Source organism: Sorex araneus, chromosome X (assembly GCF_027595985.1).
Source record: "Sorex araneus isolate mSorAra2 chromosome X, mSorAra2.pri, whole genome shotgun sequence".
In the NCBI taxonomy this organism is placed as follows: Eukaryota; Metazoa; Chordata; class Mammalia; order Eulipotyphla; family Soricidae; genus Sorex; species Sorex araneus.
This window is the reverse complement of record NC_073313.1, coordinates 261,073,404-261,085,848: the sequence shown is the minus strand read 5'-3', so window position 1 is coordinate 261,085,848 and position 12,445 is coordinate 261,073,404. Positions and strand designations below refer to the sequence as shown.

The window sequence follows — 12,445 nt, the reverse complement described above, 5'->3', positions numbered from 1 at the left end:
AGCAATAGTACTGTTAACAATAGTGCTATATATATGTGTGTGTGTGTGTATATATATATGCATGCATCTCCCACTGAAGCAGATTGGTGGGTGGGAGACAAGCCAGGGTTGGTGGGGGTGGGAGACGGTGGAGAAAGTGGACCTGGTAAATGGACTGTGTTGAAACATTGTATGCCTGAAATACAGTCATGGACAACTTCGTACTTTCATGGCTACTAAATAAAGTTTAAACACTGTATATGAGTTGGTTTAAATGTTATTAATTTTTCTAGCTAATAATAATTTATGTTTCAAAAGAAAATGTCCCCCCCCCTATTTTTTTTTTTTTTTTGCTTTTTGGGTCACACCCGGCGATGCACAGGGGTTACTCCTGGCTCTGCACTCAGGAATTACCCCTGGCGGTGCTCAGGGGACCATATGGGATGCTGGGAATCGAACCCGGTTTGGCCGCATGCAAGGCAAATGCCCTACCCACTGTGCTATCACTCCAGCCCCGAAAATGTCCCTTTAAAAAAAAAATGCCTATTTCTGGAGTGGGGCGGCGCCAGCCCAAAACTCCAAGTGGTCCCGGCCGCCGGAAGTCACGCCCTCGACCCACCCTCGGCGCCATCTTGCCACAATCCACAGAGAAGCGGCAGGCATTCTGGTGAGCAGTGAGGCCCGGAAAATGCTCCGGACCCGAATCGGGGCCAACAACACCGGGGAGCCGGAAGGAGGAGGTGCAGCCAGCACACCTTCTCCAGATGGAGCCCTGGCGACACTGAGCAGCAACTAACACGGCTCCAGGATTCGGGACTGGGACACATCTGAACAGCGCGGCCGCTAACCTTTTCTAAAACCTGAAAACATACAATCTTTGAATGGAAAACTAATTATCAAATGCTTCCTTAATAGGGTTATCTTGTTTGGGGGTATAACTCCCACAACAATAGTGAGTTTTGTGTTGAAATATGGAACGTAATCAAGGTGAAGAGAAAATGAAGTGAAATTCATCAGTTATACAGTTGGGGTGGGGGGCGGGGGGTATACCGGGGATTTTGGTGGTGAAATATGGGCACTGGTGAAGGGATGGTGTTTGAATACGGTATAACTGAGACATAAACCTGAGAACTCTGTAACTTTCCACATGGTGATAAAAAAATAAATAAAATTTTTTAAAAAATGCCTATTTAAGGGAAAATGACACATTGAAAAAATACATTGTTAAAACAATGAAAAAATGTTAATATAGCTTGATAATAGGTAGATGACAATTTATACTTCTATTCTTGCAGGCTTGCATTTATTTCCTTCCCTCCCCCCTTTTTTTTAATTCACCGTGAGATACAGCTACGAATTATTTATTTTTTGAGGCAACATCCTGAAGTGTTCAGGGCTTGTTCCTTGCTCTGTGCTCAGGGATCACTGCTGGCCAGGGATCACTCCTGCTCAAGGGACCATGTGGGGTGCTGAGGATCAAGCCCAAGTCAGACACACGCAAGGCAAGCACCTACCTTCAGCATTGCTCCAGCCCCATATAGCAATTTTTAAAAGGCAAATTAAAAATGATTTATAATATTTTTATACAATGATTTATAACATTTATAACATTAAAAATGATTTATAACATTTTTATTTTTAAAATTTATTTTTTGCTTTTTTTGTGTGTTACACCCGATGATGCACAGAGATTATGCACAGAGATTATACACAGAGATCCCATATGGTCCCGAGCACCACCTGGTGATGCACATCGGTGATGCTTAGAGGACCATATGGGATGCTGGGAATCGAACCCAGGTTGGCCGCGTGCAAGGCAAACGCCCTATCCGCTGTGCTATCACTCCAGTCCCTGATTTATAAAATTTAATTATAAAACGAATAAAATAAAAAATGTAATTTCCAAAGTTGGTTAATTCTGCCTTATTTCAATTTTGCTATGTTCACCAGGCTTAAGGTTCTACAAATAACTTACAATACTTACATTATGGTTGGTAATGTCAACAATTTAGACCTTTTGTTTCCTGAACCCATTTACAGCATGAAGCCCATCTTCCTATGCTCCTACAAACAGCTACTTATCCTAAAAGTCTAAGCTTAAATAACTCATTGTGGAAGTCTTCCCAGAGTACAAGATTACCATGAATTTACTCAGCACTGCCCCAAGCCTGTCAAAATGTACCACAGAGGTTAGTGTCCATCCACACTGTAAAAGAAGTGTGGAACAAGGTCATATTCTTTATTCATTCATCCATCCGCTCTCTGCTACTCCACAATCTTAGCAAGGCCTCTCCTCTGCCAGCCCCTCATCCCTTCCACCTGGTCCTACTTATCCTCTTCATCCTTTAGACTCTGGGACGTTTGTGCCATTTAGACCAAAACCCTTTGTTCTCTAACCATCTAATGGACCGGTTTCACTTGCCTCTCCTTTTGCACTTTTCCATTCATAGAAATGATCACAATGGTGACACAACTTTGATTTATGCTTATTTTCGAAGTTTCACTCTCACCTCATTAAGGAGAAAAAGTGCCTTCAATTATATTTCCATGAATTACTTTTTTAGTTGTTTTTATCTTCGTGGACTCCTTTCCATGCATGGCCAATGAAAGAGGTAGCAATGCCAGCCATCAATTTTCTTTTTAATAGTTTTTGTGGTTTCAATGGAGGACTATTCATAGAAATGACTTGTGATATGCGCCCATAGGCATATGTGATATGCGGTGCACAGGGCTTACTCCTGGCTCTGCACTCAGGAATTACTCCTGGCAGTGCTTGGGGGACCATATAGGATGCTGGGAATTGAACCTGGGCTGGTCGCGTGCAAGGCAAACACCCTCACTGCTGTGCTATTGCTCCAGTCCCTAGAATATATTTATATCATTAAGATATAGTAAAAATCTAAGACTTAAATGCAGAAAAATATTGTGATTAGACATGATAAACCCAGAGAAGTGCAGAGAAGAATCCTCCTAGCAATTTCATATTTTGAAGAACAAGAGGAAAGATTAGACTCATTAAAATCTACTTGAAGCCAAAAACTTCCCCTCAACTGCCTTTTCAAAAACAATATCCTTCAAAGGAGAACACTGAAGATACTCGGGAAATAGCATACCTTAACAAAAATCTATCCATTTCAAACTAAGGGTGAAAAAATTGAGAAGTAAAAGTTCCCTAGAACACTTACTCTCATAAGTGTGTGTAAGTAGCAAGAGATTTAATGTATTTGCTAAATTCTACAATGGAAGAAGCATACGGGATTCCAGGTGCTTTCATTCAAACTGCTTTAGAACTACTACGAGTTAGCAAATCAGCTCACTGCAGCGAGTGAGTGCTCACCATTCACTACCAGGAGGAAGAGCCAAAAGGAAACTCAGTGGTTCTATTACGCATCACTTGCTCCTGGGAGAAAACACAGATCACAGAAATATGGTGAAATAAATCTTTCAACAGACAGTGTTTGCGTTGACAGTTTATTAAATACACTACATTTGTACCTTATTTTGTAGGTTTTTTTTTTCCAAATCATTCACACAGACTTAGTAAAAATGTACTTCATAGAAAACCATCTGCAAAACTAAAATAAAATAATGCACATTTTACACAAGTATTAGATAAACTGCTGAAATGTTAGAAATCATTTTAATGGAAGTGACGTGAAACATGAGGTGGCTGGATTCATGTTGAAATGCTGACGCAGAAATGCCTATCAACAAAACCGCTCACTAGGGCTCGAGAAACAGAAAGCCAAAGGAAGTATTTTTCTCTTAGATACTTTTCTAAGTCCACTCTCTATGCATCTTTTTCTCCCACTCAAAGAATCAGCTGTGCAGATTGCTGAGGCCCAAAACTGAATTCCTGGAAAAAAAAAAAACCCGAACCAAAAAACTCCCATCCCTTGAGCTATTTACAAAACATGCAAAGGGAGAGTTTTAAGTAGGTGTTACTGCAGAACTAGCTACAAGTGAATACAACGAGTGACAGATTATACCTTTACTTCTGCGGCTGTCAGCCCGTCCCCCCGCCTACCTGGAGAGAATACATTTTCAGGGGCCGGGCTAGGAAATGGCATACAGCAAAGACAGAAACCAACAAGTTTGCAAATTCTTTATATTTTCAGCGGTTGAGACAGTGTTTTGGAGAGCGGACGTTCCCTCTAGCGGCGAAACCAGAGCCAGCTATTCAGCAGCCAGAAGGCCACGGTGATTGAATACAGGACCATTTCTCTCTTCGCACGCTCTTTGTTCTCCTCTTCCAGAAGCTGGAGACGTCGATTCAGTTTGATTATCTAAGTGAAAAACACAAAACAAAATAGAAGCGCTAAGGCGTGAGGCAGATTTTGATAAAGGAGTAAGAGTAAACTTGGTTCAAAGAATCATCACAACATGGACAGTTTTGTCTGGAGTAAATATATACGTGCATAGATGTTATGCATATGTATGCACACATATATGTACATGTATTTATGCTCTTCATATACATATGTATATATTCATGAAGAGCATAAATTCACTTCATCACCCTTCTCCCTCCCCTGTCACTTCTGAGTTGGAAAGGGTGCATTTTCCTTCCTTCCTTGACTAGATGAGGAAGTGGTGGCTCCGTGGGTGGGTAGGAAACTCCGTGTACCTAGAGGCACTGGTCTCCCCCTAAGCGCCCCCACGCCCTCTGTCACTTGGGTCTCATCGTGAACCTCCTTCACCTGCCTTTCCCCCCACCCCTTAAGTTTCGAGGACGGTCACACAAAGCAGCCTTGGAGGAGGCCTTGTGAACTCTCCGCAGAATGCCGGCGCAGCTAGCGCCCTAGAGACTCCAAGTGTGGGGGGTGGGGAGGTGGAGGGGGGCTGCTCTGTCTGAGCTGAGGGAGAGGCTGGTGCAAGCCCAGGAGCCCTTCCCAGAGCGGCATGTCTCCGGGGTGAAGGTCAAGGCCCTCTGTCATGGTTCCCAAGGTCCCCCCCCGCCCCGCCCTTTTTCTGAGCTTGTCTCAACCTCACAGCAGACCCACGTGTCCCTGTGGATGGAGCCGCTTCCTCTTCTTCCCCAGGGGGACAAGCCACCGGAGGGCCAGGGCTGCCTGGGCAGGAGGCCTGCGACACGGGCTCCGAGAGGCACGGGTGATGGAGGCGCTCTCACGGAGAGAGGACCACTGCCAGGGGCGAGGAAGGGCCTGAAAGCCCCGGAGAAGGGGCGGGTGCAGGGGAGTCTCCCGACAGAAGCAGGCAGCCTGGCAACGTGAGAAAAGCGCTTTTCTTTAGGGCAGTGTGAGGGGCTCTGCTGGCAAGCCCCTGACCCGGGTTCGACCTCTGGCACTCCACGAGATCCCCCTGAACACTGCTGGGTATGGCCAAAGAAACCTGTCACCCCCACTCGCCCCCCCTTAAAAGGGACAAAAGAAATTTCCTATCTTCAATGGGCAAGGTATAAACATATGAAAATATGTAAGGACTACGGGATAACTACCAATTATGTTTCAATAAATGAGATCCCCCAAGTGAACAAGTATTATTTGTTCATGTTTCCCTTTTATGCACTGTAGCACTGTAGTCCCATTGTTCATCGATTTGCTCGAGTGGGCACCAGTAACGTCTCCACTGTGAGACTTGTTACTGTTTTTGGCATAGCAAATATGCCACAGAACTACTGCCAGGCTCTGCCGTGCGGGCGGGATACTCTCGGTAGCTTGCCGGGCTCTCTGAGGGATGGAGGAATCGAACCTGGGTCAGCTGCGTGCAAGGCAAATGCCCTACCCAGTGTGTTATTGCTCCAGTCCCGTTTCCTTCTTATATGCCCTTAAGGTGATAATCTGATTTATCCATATGCTAGAAGAGTTTCTTGAACGAAATAAAAGCCTGGGCTAGGGTTTTCTCCTGGCCCTGCGCTCAGGAATTACTCCTGGCAGGGCTCAGGGGACCCCATGGGGGGCTGGGGATAGAACCGGGGTCTGCTCTGTGCAAGGCAAGTGCCCCACCTGCTGTCTCATCTCTCAAGCCCCTTGAAACAAAGTATTCCTAAGGAAAGATCCCTTCTGCGCGACACTTCCTTGGCACAGATCCAGCTGAACAGGGCTATGCCTTCCCCTGGGAAGTATGACTGTATCAAAGAGGCTGGGGAAGAACGTACTAGAAATATGCAAATGCAAGCTAGAGTCCCAAGACAGGATTTATATTACATATTCCTGACATTGTGGCCTGCACACCAAAGGCAGGGCGTTACCCAGTGACACTCTCACACAGCTGCAAGGGCCACACAAGAAACTCATGGCTAAGTGGGTTTACTATGTATGACGTTCGGATTCTTTCTTATCAGCTAGATTAGAATGACATCACTTTAGATTTTCTTAGATACTATTATGCTGATTGAAATGTATCAATGGTATTTTAATATATCCTGAGCCAAAATGGAAAAATAATGGCTCTAATAGATACTCATGGGTTCCTAGCAGACAAAAAGTTAGAACCTATCCTGTCGAATAACACTGATTTGCCCTTTCTCCTCCACCACAGCAAGGGGCTTAAGTTTGCGGAGTCCTACTCATCACAGTGCTCCCAAAGCACTTCCATTTCCTCGGGATTCATCTTTAGCTTCTCCTTTGTGCTCTGCTTCCCCTATCTGTTAATCACTCATTTCCCCTCATTTTATAGGGGAAATGAGTTTTCCCCATTCCACTCATTTCAGACCCTGTGACTGCTCAAGTCAAATTCTTCAGAGGTCTCTGAATTTGTATTTGTAAGTGAAATAATGCTTTTCTCTTTCCTTATGTCCTTTGCATAGTGTACTCTAGAGCAATGTCCTTTTTATTTAGACACAGGAAGACAGTTAATGCCATGCTTTTATAATTTAGGAGTTAATTGACTCTGAATAGTATTTACTCCTGAGCATCTGTCATATTTACTCAACTTAAGCCTCAGTTGCCCTTAATTCCTAGCACCCCAAAAGTAGGGTCCTTGACAAAGGAACCGGATGGGCCCAGGGCAAGTGGTAAGCTATCCTTGGCATCCAAAGGGGACAGGTCAAGTGCCATAAAACTTATAAGAGCACAGTCATGGACAAATTCTGTCATGACCCAAAGAGAAATGACTGGACACGGATCCTGCTAGGGTTAGGCAGGACTACTCTGGCCTGAGCACTGCAGTCCGGGACCTATAGCGAGATGATCCCTTACTGTGACCGTACAAAATGACTAGAAAGAGTATTCGGTAAACTTAAGATGACTGTTTAAATAATTATGGACTGAAGAAAGGAGAAATCGGCCCCCGGATGAAAATTCCGCCCTGCGGGGGTCTCCTAGCAGGAGGAGACCTTTGCTTGCGAAGAGCTTCCCCAGAAGGAAGGGCTTTCCTCGTTGGTGGTGCCATCTGCCCTGGGTATATCTGCTAACCCTCAACGACTAGCACATTAAATACCTGTCGTCTTAATGAAGCAGCATCTACAACAGTCATGTCTTCCGAAGTCCCTTCGATTGTTGTATCTATAGTTGACATGCCATACCTGGCAGGAAAGAGGCAGAAACAGAACACAGTATGAGAATGGAAATAAGGGTTGCTGGCAAGGTCATGCAATGTGCTCTGACTCTTCAAGAGACTAGTACTTCAGAATGTTAATTTAAAATATTTTACCTTCTGTTAGTGATAAAGGGGAGACCTCTTCATTAATATAAAAGGTAGATAACAACTACCACAATGGAAAACTGCCCAAAAGAGTGTAAAAAGACATAAATAAGGTGAGCTTTCAAACTGAGGAACTGGCTTTGCTAAAAGGGAGCCCGCCTGAAGAGGTGTGAGAGCTGCTGGTCTATATGGAACAACATGAAAAACCAGAGCTGGGGAGCACGCCTGCAGGCCGGAACCCGGGTTCACTCCCCCAAAACTGCTGCTGAATAGGCCCTAAGCATGGCTTGATGTCCGCCCCGCGACCCCAAAAATACAAAATTCTCCCCTAAATGAACACAAAATGCAGTTCTGGAGGCATCATAGTTGAGATTCAATGACCGGGAAAACAAGTAAACCAACTCTAGCGAAAACTATTCTTGATTTTTAAAATGACTCCTCTTCCTTCGCCACTTCTCTCATTGCTTATTTTCATTCATTTACTCTCTGTATGCGTCTCACAGAACCAATTACAAAATCGTGCCACTCCACTGAGATGCGGAATTGGTTCAATAGTAAATAACGAGGAGGCTGTTCATAAAGATCACGCTGGGGCCAGAGAGACAATACTGGGTTCAAGCCTTGATGGCTGACCTTGGCTCCAATCCTGGCACTTACATATGGTCCCCCAGCACTGCCAGGAGTGGCCCCTATGCAGAGCCTGAAGGAAGTCCTGAGTGCTGCGTGTGTGCACCCCCTGCCAGCCTCACCCCCACCCTCTACCCGAGCACTGAAAAGTTCTTCAGACAAACTCCACAGAATGGTTATATTAAAAAGCATTTCTTAAGTTGGGGGATGAGGCCCAGGGTAGCGCTCTGCCTGCATTTTTCAGGGAGGGGCAAGACATTCATTTTTCTTATCTTTTCTTGGAGGGGTCACATCTGGCGATGCACTGGGGTTACCCCTGGCTCTGCACTCAGGAATTACCCCTGGCAGTGCTCAGGGGACCATATGGGATGCTGGGAATCGAACCCAGGTTGGCTGCATGCAAGGCAAACGCCCTATTCACTGTGCTATTGCTCCAGCTCCAAAACATTGATTTTTACACAAATGACAATGAGAAGTTCTCAGAAACAAATCACTGTCATATCACTGTCATCCTGCTGCTCATCGATTTGCTCGAGCGGGCACGAGTAACGTCTCTCATTAAGAGACTTATTGTTACTGTTTTTGGCATATTCAATACGCACGGGTAGCTTGCCAGGCTCTGCCTCGCGGACTCGATACTCTCGGTAGCTTGCCAGGCTCTCCGAGAGGGGTGGAGGAATCGAACTCGGGTCGGCCGCGTGGAAGACGAACGCCCAACCGCTGTGCTATCGCTCCAGCCCCAGAAACAAATATACACAAAAATTTTTTTTCCTTTTGCCCAGACTTCCATTAAAAATTTTATTTTAAATGGCATTTCTACTGAAATGCAACTTACATACCACATAATTTACCTTACAGTATATCCTACTTTAATCCCATGTAAAATGGCATAATTTTCTGAATAAGGAGACTATAAATAAACTGAATTTAAAGTGTTATTCCTACGTAATCTGCAGTTGGTTCACTGCTTCTGTATTCTATTATTTTAAAAAGTCCCATTACTAAAAGCATATTATCATGTAAAAGGGTTAAATAAAATATTTTATACAGATAAACTAAAGAGAAGTCATTTCAGAAAATTCTTTTTTAAATGCCATTGGAAATAATCCAAAAATATTTTAATAAACTATGTGAAAATTATATAATAATATATCATGCTATGAGTTGGTAAAATGATTCTGATCACTCCATAGGGACTACACATGTTGTACTTTTAATGATAGGTGGTATGTACTCTAGATAATCTAAAAAATTTCAGTCTTCCTTTATGGAGAAGGTAACTTTTACAATCAAGTACCTCTTTTTTCATGGAAAGACAGTAAATAACCTACAACCCCCTCAGAGTAACTACATCAGTGAGAAAAGCCTCCAAGTAAACGCCAGGGTTGTAAATTTACCAACATCTAGAGTTACCTTCTTGAGCATTAAGATGTAACCATTACTGAGGAAAAAAGGGCTTGAAGACTCCTCTTTTCTATATGAAAATAAAAATAAATATTCTACTTCCAAAGTCACATCTCAGATGATTGCTCGGATCATAGAAGCAATTACATAATTCAATTAATAGCAGGGGGAAAAAAAAAAGCCAAGCCAAAACAAACCCATTCTCTTACAAGGTGCTTTAAACTAAAATCTGTACTTATCACCACTAGAAATCTAAGCCCAATCACTGGCTAAAAATATTTTCCTAGAAAGGCAAAAGGAGCACAGACTTATGGGACACATACAGGTTAAAAATGTTCAACAGATCGAATTAACATGCAAGTGAGCAGAGCGGTGGGGTCCAGGCACATTTCAGTTCCTCTATGTGAATTCAGTTTTAACAAGAAACTGATATTTCTCTTTTCTTGCCTAATCTGAATGTGCTGGCTTCCTCTTATCATAGAAATCATGCTTAGTTTTATACTCAGCACTACCGACAACACTTTTCTACTTAAACAAAACTGTCTCTGGAACGCTGACAGTAATGGTTTCTGGGACCACCAGGGTTTTCACCCATCCCCAGAATATGGAAAACAGGCCCCTGGACGGGCCATTGCGGCAGTCCCTTTGCAGGACAGCAAGAAAGGCTTGACCGCGTGAGAGGGGCCCAAGGAACACTGAGAAGCTTAACGCAACACTGACAGATCCTAGAGCAAAATTCCCTTTTAGATGTTTAACTTCCTGAAGTGGCTATGAATGCTTATGATCATGCTCTACGGACATATTTCTCTACACAGCAAAGAAGTCGAGCAAGACAGCAACAACAAAAAAATATGGAAATGCTGACACAGGATATAGGACAACAATGAAAATGATTCGTGTAGAATGAGAGTTAATGTGATCTGTGTTTTAACATGGCTTCCTCGCTAGGCCATAAAAAAGACTGGAATTACAGTATCTCATCCGTTCACATGACACTTTATCCTTATTAGGCCTTTTTTTTTTTCTTTTACATTTTTGGGTCACACCCGGCGATGCACAGGGCTTACTCCTGGCTCTGCATTCTAGGAATTAACTCCTGGCGGTGCTTGGGGGACCATATAGGATGCTGGGAATTGAACCCGGGTTGGCCGCGTGCAAGGCAAGCGCCCTCCCCGCTGTGCTATGGCTCCAGCTCCTAGGCCTTTTTTTTGCCCCCTCCCCCGTATACTCTGGTGGTCGCATGGCACGATAGAGTAAAGTTACTGTTCTGAGAGAAAGGCAAGACGTGCCCCCAGAGGGAGAGCAGTGGAAGCCGAAGCCGTGACTGAGAGGCAGGGCGACCACACGCACAGTTCCTGCAAAATACAAAGCCAGTCAATGCTTCCCCCTCGGAATTACGAAGTCTCGACATTTACCTGACGTTGTCATGATGAGGATTAGAAGTGGCGGCGGCTGACCCACCACGCAACACAGGTCTAAGGCAGGTGTTTGCAGGAGAAGGCACAAGACAGAACCAGGAAACAGAGAAGGAATCAAATGAAAGCAAAAACAAGACAAATATATGTCAAATAGGATTATATTGTATGCCTCAATACAATATAATAGCTCTCCAATACTTCCAGAACCTCTGACTCACATGTCCTCCGTGGCGTGATTTTCACACATTTTACTACTGTACAACTGGGGTTTAAAAAAATAAAGGGAGGGGGGGCGTCTATACTTGGCTGACAGCGTAATACCAACAAATCATTTTTGGTGTTTACATTGTATGAAATTCAAGACTGAGGACAGCTCTGTTGACAAAGTTTAACTTCTCTATTTGGAAAAAAAAAACACACAAAAAAAGCAAAACAAGAGTCACCAGCAACTTGAGAAGCAGGTCAGGACCCAGTGAGCAGCCCGGGCAGGGTCACCGCTGCTCACCCCCTTGACGAGGCTCTAGCAACTCCCTCACGCCCCAAGCCTCACACTCCCCCATCACATTCACCGTGAGGACCACCTGCAACCTTAATGCCACTGGGTCTCATTCACACCCTCAGCTCCCAGGAACCAAACTGTGAGTCTTGATTCTGGAGCTGGGGTAGGGGGTAGGAGGTGGGGGGTGGGGGGCGGGGGGCAGGCGCCGGCTGTGAGGGCCATGCTCCAGCATATTCCCGGAAACCCAGTTCAATATGCTGAGTTGGACCCGGAGACAGGTGACCCCCGGGGCTACTGGACATGATGACTAAGGTGTGCTGGAAAACTTTGTGGGGATTTGCACCTTGTCTTCGTGCGTCCTTTGACTTTGCAGGACATTTGCGTTTATCATCGCATGCGGTAATGTTTTTTGCTAAATTTAGAATCCACGTAGGGATTTCAATTCTGTTTCGCACGGCTCATTCTTTAAGTATGCTGAGCTTTTGCCTGAACTTAAGTATCAAAATAATTCCTGGTTACAGGAAAACACCTAGTACCAAAGACTAGCTTTTTTTTTTTCCCCCCTCCCCCCCCCTAAAACCTGGATCAGCCATAGAATTTGGGCTACAAGACAAATGAGTCATTTTTGGTCATCTTATTTAAGAAAAATTTAATGTCTCACTGGTCCATTTCCTAAGAGCACTACTGGCGTTTGAGAGAAATTTCCAGACCTTAGAGAATAAGAGACTCAGAGAGTTGGGGTGAGACTTGTCAGATTTCTAAGTCGTGGCTTAAAGAACTGGCAAACCACAGATACTTGAGGCAGGTTTGAAACCCATCACATTCTGCTCTGTGGCGTTAAGGAAAACTGCTCCTGACTCCAGCCTGCATTACACTGACGTTAGAGTGGGGGTTGCCGCCACAACATGAGGCC

General features: G+C 44.4%; 1 protein-coding gene across 18 annotated transcripts in view; it reads right to left on the bottom strand.

Annotated features, from left to right (window-relative positions):
* Nucleotides 1-3,436: 3,436 nt before the first annotated feature.
* MFF (mitochondrial fission factor) overlaps nt 3,437-12,445 on the bottom strand; it is a 31,965-nt gene continuing 22,956 nt past the window's right edge. For 15 of the 18 annotated variants that reach the window (XM_055120003.1, XM_055120002.1, XM_055120000.1 and 12 more), the window contains 3 exons: nt 11,031-11,090; nt 7,381-7,465; nt 3,437-4,265 (listed from right to left, as the gene is read on the bottom strand). In XM_055120003.1, the coding sequence (XP_054975978.1) occupies nt 4,134-4,265; nt 7,381-7,465; nt 11,031-11,090 (277 nt within the window). In that variant the 3' untranslated portion in view covers nt 3,437-4,133. The remainder of the gene's footprint in view (nt 4,266-7,380; nt 7,466-11,030; nt 11,091-12,445) is intronic. The other 3 variants (XM_055120008.1, XM_004610798.2, XM_004610797.2) reach the window with 1 other exon arrangement.